Below are 19043 nucleotides of genomic sequence, written 5' to 3' on the forward strand. Positions count from 1 at the left end.
TATAAACAATGGCTCTTATTATCTATCTCCTGTTCTCCAAAGTACCTTTTACACAGTGCTGTTGTACAAAACTGGCATTCAGTGAGTGCTTTTGACTGAACGAGTGGATAGAACTGCCTGTTGAGCTCTATACATAGTTGACAAGAAGTAGTTCCTCAACTGGTTAATTCAAATTGTTCTCAGCTAGCTGTAGCCAACATGCTTTCAACCCAGGAAGAAACAGTGCCTTTCGCCCCGTGGAGCAGATTTTTCTTTTTGCCCTGCGCTGTTTAACTCACAGTTCTTTTTCTTCTTGCATGTCTATAGAGTCTCCTGTAACCTTCAATCCCGGTTTCAAGTACAAACCACAGAAGCCATTCTGAATCCCTAGTTCAATGTACACATTTGTACCTTTTTATGCTCCGACAGAGTCTGGCTTCCCTGGCTTTTTGGAGCTCTCATGCTTGCAGCTCTTAAGGGCTGATGAAGAGCAAGGACTCGAGGGTAGCACAGTAAAATGGAGAGAAAGAGATGCATTTCAGTATTTCGAATACTGATTAGTATCATTGCCCTCAGTATTAGTAATTAAATGTGTCCATAGGTGAAAAGATAATTCCAGAAAAGCAAACCACGCCCAGTGCTGTGGAGATGACAACCTGGAGGACTTGGCTCATGTTGAGGTGCTCCAAGAATGCACCTCTAAGGAAGGGATATTTGAGCTTTGAAAGTTAAGTAGAATTTGGGCTGGGAAGGTGGCTCAGTGGTAGAGTGCTTGCCTTGCATGCCTGCGGCCCTGGGTTCGATTCCTCAGCACCACATAAGCAAAAAGAAAAAAAAAACGGAAATGGTGCTGTGGCTCAAGTGGTAGAGCGCTAGCCTTGAGCTGAAGAGCTGAGGGACAGCGCCCAGGCCCAGAGTTCAGGCCCTACGACCAGACCCCCCCCCAAAAAAAAGAATGTTAAGTAGAATTTAACTAAGCAAGAGAGATGGGAAAGTCTGATGCTTAGACCCAGGAGAGGAAGACCTAGAGCTGGGTGGTAATGCATAGAGAAGCAGGAAATGGATGAAGTCAGAGAGATAATGATAGACTCATTGAATGCCTTATAGATCATTCCCTTTATTCCATGGTCATTGAAAGCCATAAAGGTGGTAACAAGATGATGGATTCGATTTTTTCCCTTTAAAGATATATTTAAAAAGCAATTGAATCCCCCTCTGTATCCAATATACGGCAATACTAAAGTATTAAAAAGAAATTTCAGAAGCGGTGGCTCATGCCTGTAATCCTAGCTACTTAGGTGGCTGAGATCTGAGGATCATGGTCCAAGCATGAAAATCCATGAGACTCTTATCACCAATAAACTAGTCAAAAAAGCCAGAAGTGGTGCTGTGGCTCCAGTGGTAGAGCACTTGCCTTAAGCAAAATAAGCTCAGTCACCATGCCCAGGCCCAGAGTTCAACACAGTTGCTGGAGGAAATGAGTTAGAAAGCAGACCACAAAAAAAGACAAGTAGGAGGTAATAGAGACAAAGAGAGGTGGGTAGATTGATGTTACAGTGTAGAGGCAAGGCCTCTTCAAGTAGTTACTGAGGGAGAAGGAGAAGCTTTCCCTGGGTTTGAACTTACGCATCTGGATGTCAGTGACAGCTGTCATTGAGCTGAGAAACAGAAGGGGCAAAGCTAGAAAGAACAGCTCCGGAGTTCAAAGTAATCATACTGAGTTGACATGCCTCCCTTTGTGACTCCACAAGTCCTGTGGTTGTGTTTGGTGTGAAAGAGAATGAGTACCATGAGAAGTGCCACCTGCGGGTCAAAGGAAGCCTATGGGAAGGAACCATTTAGAGGAAGTGATAGAGCAACATGGAGAAGTAGGGCTGAGGTCACGTGTTGCTGAGAACTAGCAGTGGGAACCAAATTGGAAACACATCCAACCGCTTTAGCAACCCAGTAACTTTGTATGGAATAGAAGGTAGCAGTCAGGTTGAGTTGGGTTTTCCATTAAAGGTAAGGAAATGCAGAGTGTGATGATAAGCAAACGTTTTTTGGGGGGAAATAAAAGTTTAGTATTCTCGTGTGTCATCCGAGAAACATAATAAAAGTACCTCCAACAGTAATAGAATACCAACAAGTACCTGTGTTTTGTTCTCCAGTGCTTCAGTTAGGAGAGATGGATGGACTTGTAGCTTTCTGAGCTCATCACAATGGTGCTGTCCTCTAGATCGCCAATACTCTGCTAAGGTTTCTGTGGATCTTGACACTTCAAGGCACCTCAGTGTCCACCGTGAAGCAACTGTTTCCGCTTCCCTTGTGCTCATTCCTCTGTTCATCTCATGTTTTATAGGGATGAACTTTTCAGTTAGCCCTCAAATCTTATGTAAGCAGGCTGCTTTGCCCATGTGTAAATATTTAATTTGAATGAATGCCAAACCATTGACAAACATGCATGTCTGTTAAGTAATGTGTGCAGTGTGTGTGTGTGTGTGTGTGTGTGTGTGTGTGTGTGTGTGTGTGTGTGTGTGTGTGTGTGTGTGTGTGTGTGTGTGTGTACTGGAGCTTGAAGTTAGGGCCTTGCTTTCTTGATTGGATTTTTTACCTCAAAACCAGTACTCTACCACTTGAGCCACTTCTGGCTTTTTATTGGTTAATTGGAGACAATAGTCTCTCTGGGCTGGCTTCAAACCACTGTCCTCAGATCTCAGCCTCCTGAGCAGTCGGGATTATACCAGAGAGCCACCAGAATCTGGACAAACATGTATATATCAGAGCTTAGAAATAGTTGCAAACCCTCCTAATAATCATTTTATCACTTTTTCTCAGAAGTAGAATTTAGCATCTCAGCACCACTGGAAGTCACAGTATTTCCTGTGAAAGAGTAAGATGCCTGTACAAAAGCTACATTTTTCTGAAGGTTGAACAGATAAAGCAGTTTTTTTCTCCAAGTTACACATTGTTTTGAAATTGAAACAGACAGACAGATAAAACCAAGTAAGACAGCAGCAGCAGATTGGGTCTCAGTGCAGCGTTTGTAAGTTTCTCCCTTTCCTGAGAGAACAGGAGAATCTCCCCCACTTTCTCCCCACTTCCCCCCCGAATGAGTGATTGTACAGGGGAGACTTAATCCAGCACAGAAAAGCAACCTATCGATGACTCACAGCAAGAAGGAAAATCACAGCCTGTGTGTGTGTGTGAATGGAGGTTGGTATTCATTCTTCACCCTCTCTGTTCAGGCGATCGAGTGGGAAGGAGGAAAATAAGACTAATGCTGGATTCATGACAGTAGAAATGTAGCCGCGACTGGATGTTGTGTGGCACTTTAGAGCCCTCCTTTGGGCAAATGGGGTAAGAAGACAGCCAGAGGACAAACTCTTGGGTGCCAATTATGTTTTTTCAAGGCTTTGAACTTCCTGTCTTTTGTACAACACCCTTAGCATCCCTACTCATACGTCATCTTCTGCTGCCAACAAACTCTACAATTTCTTGTACATTTACCTACATCCTTATCAGTTTGATGGGAAGGCGAGGTGATGGGCGTAATATCGCATAGTGTCTCTCTGAGATGACAATATGTCCCTTAAGAAGCATTGTGAGCAACCTTTATCCAATCCCGTATTTTTGCTCCCAGTAATTGGTCTGGCAGATACTCTTACCACGGGCCCTGGGCTTGCACGGGTGTGACTTTTGTAGATGAACCTGGAAGACAATTTGTAATTTGCAGAGGAGGTATGAATTCTAAGAGCAACAGGTTGTTGTGTGGATCAGTGGCCCTTCATCAGCCTTCCAATCAGCACCTTGGTATTATTTTTCACCTTGACTTAGAGGCAGAAACTCTTGGGGGAAGGCATTGAAAAACAAGCAAAGGCTTAGAGTTTTCATAAAACGCTGTAGTGCTCTTGAGAAAATTACTAATTGAGTAAAGACGTATCCTTACTGAAGTTGGATTTGTTTAAACTAATGTTGCTGTTGTTATGGGTTATAAAAATCCCAGGAGTTCAGATTACCCGTAGATTACATCATGCCTCAGGGATTACTTATAGATTACATTGTACCTTGTTGCTGGGGTCTCTTGTTGGGGAGATGGAAGGTGATTGGGAACAAGATGTAGAATGACTAGGAAAATGATTCTTGGGAATAAAGGAAAAGCAACAACAATATACAGCGTTGCTATAGTTTGGACAAGTACCTCCCAAGGATCCACATGCTTCAGGCTGTTTCCAGCCTATCACATTCTCTTGAACAGTGGTAGAACCTATAGAGCATGAGTGGCCCAATGGGAATACTTTAGGTCATTGGAGGTGTGCCCTTGAATGGTGATATTGGGACTTCAACCTCCTTCTCCCTCTCCCTAGCTCTACCTGTCTGGCTGTCTCTCTTCTCTCTCTTTCTTTGCTTCAGGGCAACCATGAAGTGACCAGGCTTCCTCTACTATGTATTTCCCCATGATGCACTGTGCTGCCACAGGCCAAAAGCAAGACATCCAAGACAATAGACTGTACCCTCTGAACCCTTGAACCAAAATGAACCTTTCTGGTCATGTCGGAGTCACAGTGTGGGAAATCTGACTAACACACACCTTCATCATGTGCCAGACATCAGTACAAATCTTAGTTTTTTGCTATTATTATCTCCTTGGACTCATGAGCATGTTCTTCAACATTCAGTTTTGTGGACTGACTCGCATGAATGAAGTGGCACTGATCTTCAGATGACGGCACCGAGTTATTGACAGTTTGAGTCCCTTATTCCAGGTCACAAAACTAGTAATCGGTGGAGGTAGGATTTGACTCCACACAATCTGTTTCTGGAATACAAGCTCTGCTGTGGTAGAAATTTTATGTTATACTGGTTCTCTGATGATCTGGGGTCACGTAGAGTCTTAGGGTACAGTCACCAATCTTTGTTTTCTTTTGGCTTTTGGTCTCCCAGGGAAACATTTAAGAGTTTCTGCAAATTTATTGGTAACTTTCTAGAATAATTATGTGACCATTCTAGGATCATCATATTGCTAATTCTTATCAGTTTTGTTTCAGTGACCATTTTTTAACATTAACACACAGGGCTTTGTTTTATTTACTTTAGTTTTTAGTGCTAGGGATTGAACATAAGGCCTTGTGCATGCCAGGCAAGCACTGAGCTACTCAGCTTCCCTGCTAGGCTTTAGAAGCAGTCAAGGGAGGCAACAACTTTTAGAAAAAAGGAAAAGTTAGTATTAGTGAATGGTAGTGTAGATGGGTTTGATCTGAGATTCTTTTATTAGCCCTGAGAGTTGTTGTTGAGCTACACAGGGAATTTAATAAAGTGCATGAGATACGTTGATTATGGGAAACCTAATGCCCAATCTATTTTAGAGCCACAGTGAAGAAAACATTAATAAGGAGTGAGAGAGTATCATATCACATGGAATAGTTTTGCTGGACTTTAACCAGTAGGCTAAAAATAATAGTGACTTAAAAACCTTTGCTTCAGCTCTGGATAGGTAAGGGTCTCCTATGTAAGAGCATCCAGGAGGAAATGTTCTGTTATTCTGTTTTAGAAATAGTCTGTTCTAAATCTGCTCCTTGGGAAATGGAGCCAAAATGTGACTAAACACGTCTGGGGTTTAAACCTAGAGCCCAGATGGTCTCACTTGACTTGTTCACTTAAAGCTGGTGCTCTACCATTTGAGTCACACCTCCATTTCTGTGTTTTTTTTATGTTTTATTTTTGCTGGTTAACTGGAAATAAGAGTCTCAAGGTCTTTTCTGCCTGGGTTGACTTTGAATCATGATCTTCAGATCAAAGCCTTTCGAGTGACCTTTACAGGCAAGAGCTAGACACTAGTAACCAGCTAGACACTACCATTTCCTTGTATGTTCTTATGATTTGGTGAGTAGACTCAGCAAAGACACTGTAGAATTAAGTTTATTTGAAGAGCTTACCTGAAATTGTAGGTGCAAAGTCTTTGAAGTTCTGCTTGGCAGAAACAAATTGGCCCAACTTGCTTCTTTCCAACTACCTGACTCCCACTATGTGAGCATTGTCTGAAAAAAGCAGAACATTTGGTTTGTCAGAGGAACCAAGAATCACGCTGTCATTCATGTGATGGGAAAAACTGAAATAGGTTTTTCAATTGCTTTCTTTTGGATCTTGAGTCTGCCTTCTGTTGAAGGCTTGCTTTTAGCCTAAGGTGCTATTTACAGGTAATGGAACCTATAGGCAGCAAGTCCTTGTAGATGAAGGTTAGGTCACTTGATGTGTGCTCTCTGAGGTGATATTGGGACTCTGGCTCCTCTTCTCTATCTTTTTGACATGGCTATGCATTGCTGCTCTACCACACGCTCACCTCCCGCTATGAGGTACGGTCTCGCCACAGGCCCAAAAGCAAATGAAAAAATCAACCATGGGCTGATACTTCTGCAGCCGTGAGCCTAAATAAACCTTTTCTCCTTCTAAGATTATTAGTGCAAGTATATTTGTGTCACAGTAATGGAAAGCTGACTGGTACAACTACAAAGGTTAGAACAATACAACCACAACAGCAGCAGCAGAAAAAATCCCCAGGGACTTAAAAAATGCAAGCCAAATGCAGGTAGCACACATCTGTGATCCAAGCTACTTGAGAGGCTGAGATTGGGAAGATCAAAGTTCTAGGCCAACAGAGGCAGAAAGTCTGTAAGATATCTCAAGTGAAAGAAATAGGGTGTAGTTGTGTGCACTTATCATCCATATATAACAGAAAGCCTAAAATAGGTGACTCCAAGTCCGGGTGCATGCCCAGGCAGGAAGAAAGACCCTGTCTCAAAACAAACTAGTACTAGTACTAGTTTGTTTTGAGAGGCATAGCTTAGTGGTAAAATGCCTGCGAAGCAACATCAGACCCTGAGTTCAAGCATATCACCAAAACAATGAACAACGAACAAATACATAAGTTACCTCTAGGGTTACTTACTAAGGGCAGGTAAGAGCCTGTTGGATCAAACTTTAGGAGGAAATATGCTCTGTTACTCAACACAGATGTTTGCCAGTGACGAAATGGATTGAAGAGAGACAAATTACATATCAAGCTAATAAGATGGTACACAAGGATCTTTTTTTTCCATTTAAAATTGGAGAATATGACATCGAAATCATTTCTGATTGCTATAAAAGCACAGCAGGAAAGATGGACTGGACACACAGGATGAGTGCTGTATCCATAAATATGCATGGATGTACACTGATGTGTGATGCTCCTAATTATCACTGAGCTCTTGCAATGAACCAACCACAGTATCATCTAGGAACATGTGTATATAGTAATTTTTGAATGTTTGTGTGCCAGTCCTGGAGCTTGAACTCTGAGCCTGGGTGATATTCTTGAGCTTTTTTGCCCAAGGTTAGTGCTCTACCACTTGAGCAACAGCTCCACTTCTGGCTTTTTTTGGGGGGGGTGCTTAATTGGAGATAAGATTTTCTTGCACTTCCCTGCCTGAGCTGGCTTTGAACTATAATCCTCAGTTTTCAGCCTTCTGAGTAGCTAGGCTTACAGGCATGAGCTATGGGTGCCAGGCTCATACAAATTAGTTTTAAAGACAGAATACTGGTTGGTAAGGCCTCTTCTGATTGTATGGAAGGATATAGTAAGAATCAAGGAAAGTCCAAATAAAGACCAGATAAAAAATAAGGCTCTCACTGTCTTTATACCAACACAGATCTCCCTTAGCAAGTAATAACTGGATTTTCATTAAATTGTATGCAAAGGAGATGTTATAATTAAATAATGTGGAAAAAATTCCATCACAACTTGGAATAGCTGAATCAAAGGCTGGTGTGATGGTGCTCTAGGCGTTGTCCTTGGGTGTCTATAAAGTGAGTAGAGGGTAGTTTACTCTCTCTCCTCAGGCCGCTTCAGATGGATCTCTTTCTTTGCATTCTGGAAATTGTTTTCTGACCTGAGTAAATTGAAGGTCTTCTTCAAGACAGTGCACATTTCTTAAATGGGTGCTGTATGCAAGATCATGGCAGGTCGGCAAGGAGGGTCAAAGATAGAGAGGCACTGTTTCTCTATCCATGAGCTCTGCTAAGGCCAGTGGATTGTACATGCTAATAGCATAGCTATCGCTAACTGTCAGCCAGTTGTGATAGGCAATTGAATGGGGAACTAAGGCTCTATGTATATTTACTCCCCTTTCTCCTCCTCCTCCTCCTCCTCCTCTTCCTTCTCCTCCTCCTTCTCCTCCTCCTCCTCCTTCTCCTTCACATGGGGTTCATGGATCCTTTCTTCAGCTTTGCCTACTCCATTTTTGAAAGTCTAACTTATGAACACTCATGGCTTGAGTGTTCTGGAAAAGTCCCCATCATTGTCCCTTCTGTTTCTCCCCTTCAGTTCCCTCTCCTGTTTAGTTTGGGACTTGGGGCTCTCTGGTTCTGCCTCTGTGACCTTTTGTCATCCCTTCCCTTGCTCCTCTTACCTGCTAGATCCATAAGTTAGCCCTAAGTTTTAGACTTACTCCCTCAGCTCTTCTCCTCTTCCCCCTTTCCTCCAACTATACCAGCCTCTCATCTGTCATTCATATTCATCTCTGCACAGGTAACCCCTAGCTATCTCTAGACACGGCACCCCTCCCGAGCTGCAGTCCTGTATCCACTCCTGCTGTTGGACGCCTCTGTCTACAGCTTTTACATCTTCTCCATTTCCCTTCTACGCTCCTGAGCCAAACTCTCCTTTCCCCTCATTCAGGTATTTGTGTGTGTGTGTGTGTGTGTGTGTGTGTGTGTGTGTGTGTGTGTGTGTGTGTAATACATATTCTGTCAAGTATGCCATTTATTCCTCAACACTCTGCCCATGTGATACTTTTCTTCCTGCTCTGCTTCTCTCCACTCACTAATTTTTTACTCATAGAACCATTCAGAAGGTCAGTGAATGTGGTTCACAGGCTATAATCTTCTCATAACCTGCTGAAAAACACTACTCCATTCCTTCCCACGTATGAAGTGTGTAACAACTTGTAAGGCATAAGTTGTAAACTCCATTGTGTAGTTCTTTGTGGTTCTCAAGAGTCTAGGCTCTGCACATTCATGATTGGCTTTCCTTTGTTGGAAATGGGAGAAGTCTTGGATGTTTTGTGCTGGGCGTTAGAGAGGGATGTGTTAAAGGTGTTTGGATTGTGTCCTGATGAGATGGGTCCCGTTCTCCACATCAGGAAAAGCTGGGAAGGGACTAACTTCAGGAAGAAGACCGTGGACTTCACTTCAGCCACATAGACTTTGAAGTGCCTGGAAGAAATACAATTAAGTCTTCGGGGAAAATGTCAAATGCACTCCTCTGGAGTTTGTAATAAAAATCTAGGCCAGACTTTTAAGTTTGGGTGAGCAGATGGCACTATATTGCAATAAAATGGTACTTTACCACGACGGTAGAAAGGCCCAGCCCTGTTTCAATGAATGAATGCAATCAGTTTCTAACGGATAGATAAGCCTTCTGTTGAAGACTCCTTTCCTGCTGAAGGAAGCATTAATTCTGTGTGTGAGGTCTACTTTAATCTTTTGAGGATTTGAATGCTGGGTGAAAATTAGGCAGAGTGGGAGGAAATAATTTTAGATTTCTTCTCTGCTTTCTACTTTTTTTAACAGCAGAATATCATTTGATAATTATTTGTTCTTGAATGATAAGAGCTAGTTTTTAGAAACTATGGTTTGGATCTATTAAATGGCAATAGCAAAAGAAGATGAAAAGAAGAAGAAAAAGAAGGAGAAGGAGAAAGAGAAGGAGAAGGAAGATCTTTGCAAAGATATATAACTGCAATATAACTTCAGTGTTTAGGTCAAAATAGCTATCACTTCATCATCAATGACTCCCAGTTTTAGGAGCTTTAAACAACCATGAAAATTATGATGGTCCAGGAATTATAGAGCAGTCAGGTGAATAGTTCAGGCTCAAGAACCCTTAGGGGATTTTAGTGGTGCTAATGTCATCTGACGGTTTTGGTTAAAGGATCTGCTTCCCAGGTTTACGTTCATCACATGATTGTAAGCTAGGGCTTGCCATTTGCTGGAATCCTTGCTTGGTCCTCACCAAAGATTCCCTTGGGGAGTGGGGGGGATGGGCGGTTTGAATGTCCCCACCACCCAAGTAGAGCAATTTAAGAAAAGGAGAGACAGGTGGCAGCTATCTATTTTATACTCCACCTTTATAAGTCACACACTGTGGTGAACACCTCATTTCAAGTAAGTATCTAAATTTGGTCCTCCTCCAACTAGCTCCGCTCTTGGAAGGGAGGTGAGTCAGAAAATCCGTGGGAGTATTTTGGAATTACCACACGGATGCATAGAATCTGGGCCATGGATCAGGCCTCCCTCACCTCCAGTAGTAATTGATTTCAGCTTGAGCATCCCTGGCAGATGGTCATTCAGCTTGTTTGGCACTTCCAAACATGAGGAGTGCACTGGGTTGTGAGTTAGTGAATTCCATTTTTATCCCATTCTAATTGTTAGAAGCTCCTTCTCTTCATGAAATTGAAGCCTCTATCACTGCATATTCTATTATTGGAGCTGGTTCGGTGGCTCTAGGATTTCACTTTTACATTATGGCTTGTCTAGGAGTCCAACCAAGATCATCTTGACTTTTCTCTTCTCTGGACATGATACCATCAGGTCTATCCAGAACATGTCTACACCTGAAGCTATGGGAGAGAAGACACGACAAGATACTCTTCTGTTTTTTTTTGGCAATAGTGCAAAGTAGTCCTGAGAAGCAGGACATGAAACTGAAGTCATGTAAAATGGTTTGAACAACCAAGAAAAATTTGCAGTAGCTCTGTGATCTTCAAACATTTCTGTTAAATCCTTAAAAACTTTATTCCAAATTTCAGTGCAAAAAATAGCAAGACTAGTGTTCATCTAATATACTCTGAGTTAAAGCATTGGAAAGATAGAAAAGAAAGGTGTTTTCTTTATAGAAAAACAAACCAAACCACATCCTTAGAGTGATCTGAACTCCATAAGCGCATATAACCTCCAATATAGACCAAGCGTCATTTCATTGCTTTGACGCGCTGTCCTCCTACTTTTGCAATTTGAATAGCCTCCCGACATTATATTCTTTGCCTTTCAATGTCTCTCAGATATTTCTGACAGTTCCTATTTTTATTTCCTGATGCCATTTTGGGGACATCTTCCATCCTTAGCCACACTCAAGTCAATTTTTGGATGTACTATAGGTTGAACTCAGGACCTCATGCTTGCTAGGCAAGTGCTCTACTACTTGAGCTATGCCCCAAACCCTTTATGCTTTAGTTACCTTTCAGATAGGGTCTCACACTTTTGCACAGGCTAAGCTTGGACTGTGATTGTCCTGCAGCCATCTCCCCAAGGAGCTGGGGTAACAGGCATGCACCACTCTGCCTTTTTGCTAAATCCTTGTACTCACATCACAGTCTCTCTCAGAGGGCAGTGTGGCAATGTTGCAGTTGTTTCTGTCATAAACTCTATTGATGTTAGCTTCTAGTTTTACTTCCTGGGTCATCACTTTTCATTTCTTTATCAAATTTTCCTCTTTGTTGACTGACCAATTCAGTCTTTTGAAATGCAGCATGGGGTTATTGCTGGGAAGCAGGGAGACAATAGTGTTCTACACGTTAATGACTGTGTGTGAACTGAATAGCTGATGATCCCTGACCAATTACCACCTAGGCTGGATGAGAGATATGATTGGTCATTGAGTAGGAAGCACTTCCGCTTTGGATGTTGTGGTTTGTGGACTGTTGAAATGGAAGCCAAATTTATATTTTCCACACACACCCAAAGTTAACATTTCCAAGGCTGGGCTCTAATGGCTCATCCTAGCAACTCAAGAGGCTGAGATCTGAGGATCGTACACACACACACACACACACACACACACACACACACACACACACACACACACACACACACACACACACACACACAGAAAATGTTAACATGCCCATATAAATAATATTTGTTGGGGGCAGGGATACTTGAAATCATGGTACTGGAAATTTATGTGTATCAAATCAAACAAAGCAATTTCTTCTTGCATTTTCTACAGACTTGACCTTCTTTAGAATCTATATTTATGGACAACAGTCCCACACTGCTTAGTTAAAGATCCTGGTCCTTTGCTCTTACCAAGTTTATTCATAGGACTTTACTTTGTGCATTTGAATTTTGTGAAACTTAAATACTGGATTTTAGTTACATTCCTGTTCAACTTCATCATGTTAGATATAGTTTGTGCTGTCTTTTTTTTTTCCTTTTTGTGCTAGGTCTGAGGTTTGAACTCACGCCCAGCTACTGTCCCTGAGGGTTTTTTGTTTGTTTGTTTGTGTTTGTTTCTGTGTACTCTTGGGTCAGTTTTGTGAATATAGAATAGTTTTGTTTTATTGTTCTAATGACTTCCAAGTGGGCTTGTCTGATGTTTCTTATGAGTTATTTGGGTTATGCATTTTGGGCCTGGTTACATTCAGTGTCTGCATGCCTCTGTCTTCTTCACACATCTTATCAGGATGTACATGCTGTTGATTTGTGCCATTGTTAGTGTTTTATCTTTGGTGATTTGGTAAAGCTGGCATTTGTCCTGCTTTTTTTTCTTTAAATGTTTTATTGTGAAAATACCGTACAGAGGGGTTACAATTACGTGGGCAAGATAATGAGTACATTTCTTTTTTTTATTGTGAAAATACTGTACAGAGGGGTTGCTTTTTTACAGCAAAATTACACTTTCTCTATAAAACTAATTTCGTGGGGAGAATGCCTTAGATGTTGATGTCAATACTCTGTTTCTTGACAAAATTTCACTCACTGGTTTTAACATTCATTGATGGTGGTGACATGAATCATTCATCATAAAATCATTTCTGGTTTTTGGGTGGTTAATGGAAGATGAATCTCACAGACTTATTGCCCAGGCTGTGAACTGTAATCCTCAGATTTCAGCCTCCTGAGTAGCTAGGATTATAGGTGTAAGCCACCAGCACCCAGCTATAAGTTAACTTTTATTGGGCTATAGCTACATTTATTTTTTTAATATATTCTATGACTGCATTTGTACTACAAGAGTAATGTTGTGCATAAGAGATGGTTTGATCTACTATTTCTAAAATGTTTACTGTCTGGCCCTTCAGGGAAATGTTGCTGACTCTTGGTTTACAGTATCAGAGAAGCCAGTCCTAAAGAGCTGGAAGAATCTCTGGGAAGAAGAGTCTATTCTAGCAGATACTCTATATTTGGGGCAATTCCCACAACCTGATCTGTCCCCTTATTTACAAAACTCTGTCTTTATAGGGTGACAGTGATTTTTTTTTTTTGGGTCCAGTCGTGGGGCCTGAACTCTGGGCCTGGGCACTGTCCCTCAGCTCTTCAGCTCAAGGCTAGTGCTCTACCACTTGAGCCACAGCACCACTTCCGGCTTTTTTCTTTTTGCTTATGTGGTGCTGAGGAATCGAACCCAGGGCCTTGAGCATGCAAGGCATGCGCTCTACCACTGAGCCACCTTCCCAGCCCCATCACAGTGATTTTTTTTTAAGTCAATCCCACGTCATCTTCTTTGTCCATTCATCTTCATGACATGCATTGAACTAATATGGCCATTTCCATCTTTGCCCCAGAGCTTCGGAAATCTTGGAAACCCGACTGATTTCACTTCTCATGAAAGTGAGTGAGGATCAGAGGTTGCACAATGAGTAGAGATGCCTGTTACCTTGTTTTGCTGGGTGGCTGAGGTATTTCGCAATGGCCCAAAGAGCAGTTTACTGTGTTCTATGGCAATGAACCTCTTCCCCAAATTTGCCATCTGGTGTTTGAAGCCTGTACCTTACAAAGCTTTGTTTCATTCGCTGATAGTCATTACTCATCTGCCTTTGGCTTTAGTTTTCCTGACATTCTCATTATTGCTCATCTGAAATAGCCCCAGTTTCAAGGAAGAAAGCACTTGGAGTTGTTTGCGTAACAGAAGGGTCTCCACAGAAGGGTTTGGATGAGGAGGCCCTGGCAGCTGGAATCATGTATGGTTTTCTGATTCTATTTATTTCTTCTTCCTCTTTTTTTCCTTTATTTGAAAATGCTAAAAAACAGAAGGGCTATGGTTACATCAATCAGACAAACTTGCTGGGTTGTTTTGTTTGTTTGTTTGTTTGTTGCTCTGGGCCTGGGCACTGTCCCTAACCCTCCTTATTCTCAAGGCTAGCGCTCTACCACTTGAGCCAGAGACACTTTTTATAAGGGCTGTGAAAAGTCTCATGGCATTTCCTGCCTGCGCTGGCTTTGAACCGTGATCCTCAGACCTCAGCCTCCTGAGTAGCTTGAGCCACCAGCGCCTGGCCAAACTTGCTTTTAATGACTTGTCTATGTGCTGGCCAAACCGATGGAGACCGAGGCGGTAACCTATAGGCAGGAAGGCCTAGGGGCCTTGTCAGGTGTGTTTGATGGCTAATGAGGGAATGAGTGAGGGAAGGACTTCATGAGCCCAGGCAATCTTGGATGGAATAGCCGTTGCTTCATGACGAAAACACCGAGCATACTGGATGATCGCTCCACATTCATCCTCCAGCATTTTGTAAATCAATTTCCAAAAAGGAAATCTCATGACTGACCCATGGCCTCGTGACCCTTCATTTGGTTTCCTACCATTCCATCTTCTGGCATACCACGTACCGGAGCCCCAGCAGCATCGCTGGCATTTTCAAACCTGCCAGGGACTTTCCCGCCATCCACTTGAGTGCCCAGCATGCTCTCGAATATCCAGTTTGCTCCCAACTTCATGCATAGCTGGGCATCAATATCATCTCCCCGAGGAAACCCCCCACCCCACCCCGCACCTTCCAGTCCATCCATTCATTTCTCATTCCCACTTCAGCAGTCTCTGCTAGATGCGATATATCTTACATTCACCTATAATGCTGCTCACGCATGCATGCAGGAAGTGTTTGATAAGTGTGTGTATAAGAAAAGAGTAATATATCTGTGAAACGCTTGATTTGTGAATGGAAGAGCTCCACAATTTCAAGGCTATTTGCTGTCTGTAAGATATCTTGTGGCTTTGGGCTTCTGTGTCTGTACTCCTACCTTTATTTATTCTTTTTAGCTCTTTCCTCCCCAACCCTGGGTACTTCTTTTATTGTGCCAGTCTTGGGGCTTGTACTCAGGGCCCAAGTGCTGTTCTTGAGCTTTTATGCTCTACCACTTGAGCCACGACTCTACTTCTTGCATTTTGGGTAGTTCACTGAAGAAAAGATTCTCATGAATTTTCTTGCCTGGGTTGGCTTCAAATCATGATCCTCAGATTTCAGCTTCCTGAATAGCTGGGATTACAGGCGTGAGCCACTGGAGCCTAGGTACTTAAATACAAGTTCTTTCTGAACATTGCTCACACTATGCCTCTCTGTGAAACCTCTCACTGAGTACACCCTCAATCTCTCCATCTGAACCCAGTCTTACTTTCTTTATTACCTGCCTCCGTGTACCTTAACTCCCCCATACAAGCCACATGTGCAGAGACTAGACTTTTGTTCTTCTCTTTGTATGTGTTTTTATATACATTTGAAGTGGAATTAAAACTATGGCTTTGGCCAGAATATGTACTTACAATATTTTTAAATCTTAAAAAGTTGCAAAGATCGGGCTGGGAAGGTGGCTCAGTGGTAGAGTGCTTGCCTTGCATGCATGAGGCCCTGGGTTCGATTTCTCAGCACCACATAGCAGAAAAAGCCAGAAGTGGCACTGTAGCTCAAGTGGTAGAGCACTAGCCTTGAGCTGAAGAGCTGAGGGACAGCGCCCAGGCCCAGAGTTCAGGCCCCAAAACTGACCAAAAGAAAAAGAAAAGGTGCAAAGATCAAAGCGGACTCATTCTCAACTTTTTCAATAAAGAGGTGATGACCAGTAATATTCCCAGCTTTTTCCATAAAGAAGTAACTATCACTTTGGGAGATGAAACTCCTCTGAACAACTCATGAAATGTTTAACAAAATGAATACCAGGAAATAGAAACTTTTGGGGGGGGAGAAAGTAAGGGGGAGATACATAAATAGGAGAACATGTGAGCAAATACAGTCATTATAATCAATGTACATTATGTAAAAATTGGACAGGATAGGGAGAGAAGGAGAAAGAATGGGAGAGAATCATGGAAGGGATGACATTGTTCATAACCTGATTTATGGAGTTGTAATCTTTTGTGTAACTACTTAATAATTTAAAATGCATGCCCATATATCAAAGAGAAATTACCATTGTTAGTATTTAAACACACTGTCTCTTCAAAAACTCATGCATATGCACACATGTGTCAAACACACACCTACACCCCCTCCACACACATCATGCTCTTACTAAAAGTTTTATCATATCATACATGTGGCACAATAACCTATATTTTATTTTATTTTATTTTTGTAAAGGTGAGGTACAGAAGGGTTACAGTTATATAAGTCAGGTATTGAGTACATTTCTTTTGAACAGTGTCACCCTCTCCCTTATTTTCTCTCAGTTTTTCCCTCTCTCCTCCCTTCCTCCCAAGTTGTATAGTCCATTTCTACCCTTTTCCCACCATTTCTGTTTTTCTGTCCCTTCCCCAAATCAGATAAACTTACACACAAGACAAAAGGTATAGAAATCAAATATGGCAGCAAAAGATGGGTGAAAACGTAGAAAAAACCTGCAAAAAGTAAAATTTTATAAACCTTCTACTTCTTGGAGTTCATTTCAATAAACATCATTTTATATGATCATTTGCACGTAGCTATTGAGCCCTTGTGATCCTCTCCTAAGAATATCCTCCTTTGGTCTCACTGTGTGAATAGTTTATAAATCAAATCTTTAACCTGGTACCAAGGGAAAAAATTCCCATCAGTAAGTGTCTTTACTCTCAATTTTAATTCCTACACTGTTTGTTCTATTTAACTAATCCCTTTCTGACTGACTTTGAGATTGTTTGCAATTTTCACTATTGGCTGTAGATGAGAGCGCATTGAGAGTAGATGGGCTGAGAGATTTGGAGAGAGAAGATTTACAATCACTGTTGTGGACAAATTGGAATGCTGGAAAAGCATTCTTGATTTTTTTTTTACAAATATAATCCCCAAAGAATTTTGAAAAACCTCATAATATTTTTACTTTTAAAATCACTATGTATAATTTAAAGATGTGGAAAGCCTATTAATTCTGGAAAGTTAAGAGATCTACACATGTAGAAAAAAATGCCATGGCATTTTTTTCAAATGGTGTGGATGGAATAATGATGTACTAATTTGATATCTTCTTTAAGTGGAACTGGAGCTCTATTTCCATCGTGTGTGTGTGTGTGTGTGTGTGTGTGTGTGTGTGTGTGTGTGTGTGTGTGTGTGTGTGTGTGTGTGTGTGTGTGTGTGTGAGTGAGTGATTAATTGAAAATAAGAGTCTCATGGACTTTGCTGCCCAGGCTAGCTTCAAACCATGATTCTCAGATCTTAGCCTCTTAAGTAGCTAGAATTATTGGCATGAGCCAACTGCACTGGGTTCTTTAATCTATTTGAAAAAAAAACCATTAACTTGATCAAAATGCTCTATAGGCCCTTTCTCTTCTTGAGTATAGTCTCCTATCTGATAAGAACAAATGACTAAGATTCATTAATTCATGAAGCTTTTCTTTCTTTGTTTTAAAGATAGTGTTTTTAGAAGAAGCATCTCAACAAGAAAAACTGGCCCAAGAATGGTGCTTCAAGCCATGTGAAATAAGAGAACTGAGTCACCAGTAAGTCATTACCAACTTCTTCCTTCTTCTGGGTGCCATTTAACTAGGCTCAAATGACTGGAAGCCTGCCGTGAGGGAGACAGTGAGGTGGGTTTTTAGAAAGCCTGTTACTTAGCTTTTCCAGGGGGAGGTCAGTGGGAGAAGGTCAATTGAGAAGAGACATCTGAAATAACCTTGGGGAAATAGAGGCTGCTATCATATCCGTCCCCTTCCCCCAGCAGATAATTTGCCAAATCTTTTCTATGGAGTGCTGGGATTGAGAAATGAAAAAGCCCATCAAAGTTGTGTCCCCATGCTATTTGACTCCCCATGTATACAGGCACATAAGCATGACAGTGGAAGAAAGTGATATCTGCTAATAATAAGTGGGAGTGGATGAAGGAATGACAGATGATAAACTACAGGGTGCAGAGTCTGAGAAATGGTTACCCTGGTAGCAGCATTCGGGAAGTCCTGTGTCCAGAGGTCTTCCTGCAGACCAACTTGCAATTGGGTTGTGATAGTTTTGAATATATAGTTGTATGAAATGTGTTTTCTGTAGGAGACTCTATCTTTAAAGCCTGGTTGCTTTGTTTTATACAAATGAGAACACTTTACCTTAATCTCCAGTGTTTTATATTGCTATAGGCAAACCGTCCTTCTAAAGTCCATAAAAGTGAGACGAATTGCATTCTGAAAGCACTTTTCTAACTTGGAAATGGACCTCAGGAGAAGACAGGCAGAGGAGCACTCAGCGAGCCTTTAAAGCCCCTCATTTGAATCCTCACACTGCAGCTTTGCAGCAGCTAAGTGTGAAGCATTGTAAAATGCCATCTTGGAAATTCCCTCAGCCATGAAAGCTCATCTGTGGAGAGTCCAGAGACACGGTGGCTTGCTCCCAGCTCCTGGGCTCCTGTATGAGGCTCAGGGCTCCTGTTGTCTTCCCTCTCTTCGCAGTGTCCCTCAGTCGCTTGGAAATATTTGAAGAATAAACATGGATATTAATACAGAGACCTCAGGTCTCAGCAACCCTTTGCTGAATTTTTAAGCAGAGTTTATACTGAGGACATGGGCACTTAGTCATCTGACATGCCTGTGTAATGAAGGTTGAGGAGAACCCTTGGAAGTGGATAAAATGGAGGTTGGGAGGAAATTAGAAGATGGGAAATAGGTGGACTAAAGGGCCAGGGGGTAGACATTTCTATGCTCCATAAACGGTCTCTTTATGAGTCTGATTTTTTTATTTAGTTCCTCAAAAAATGCAGTTTCTGAGGATGGAGACGGGAGAAGAAATAGTTTAAATTTTGATGGAAGACATAATTCGAATTGTGAGGAACAACTGTATTTCTAATGCAGAGGCATGCTATCGAATGCAAATTATGTG

The 19043-nt window shown here is 41.8% G+C and overlaps 1 protein-coding gene across 3 annotated transcripts in view; it reads left to right on the forward strand.

The window, feature by feature from the left end:
- Positions 1–19043, forward strand: part of Gda (guanine deaminase) — an 81057-nt gene that overhangs the window by 18515 nt on the left and 43499 nt on the right. For 2 of the 3 annotated variants that reach the window (XM_070035746.1, XM_070035749.1), the window contains exon 2: positions 17592–17680. In XM_070035746.1, the coding sequence (XP_069891847.1) occupies positions 17592–17680 (89 nt within the window). The remainder of the gene's footprint in view (positions 1–17591; positions 17681–19043) is intronic. The other variant, XM_070035747.1, reaches the window with a different exon arrangement.

This window comes from Dipodomys merriami, unplaced genomic scaffold (assembly GCF_024711535.1).
Source record: "Dipodomys merriami isolate MVZ:Mamm:240054 unplaced genomic scaffold, mDipMer1.0.p SCAF_26, whole genome shotgun sequence".
In the NCBI taxonomy this organism is placed as follows: Eukaryota; Metazoa; Chordata; class Mammalia; order Rodentia; family Heteromyidae; genus Dipodomys; species Dipodomys merriami.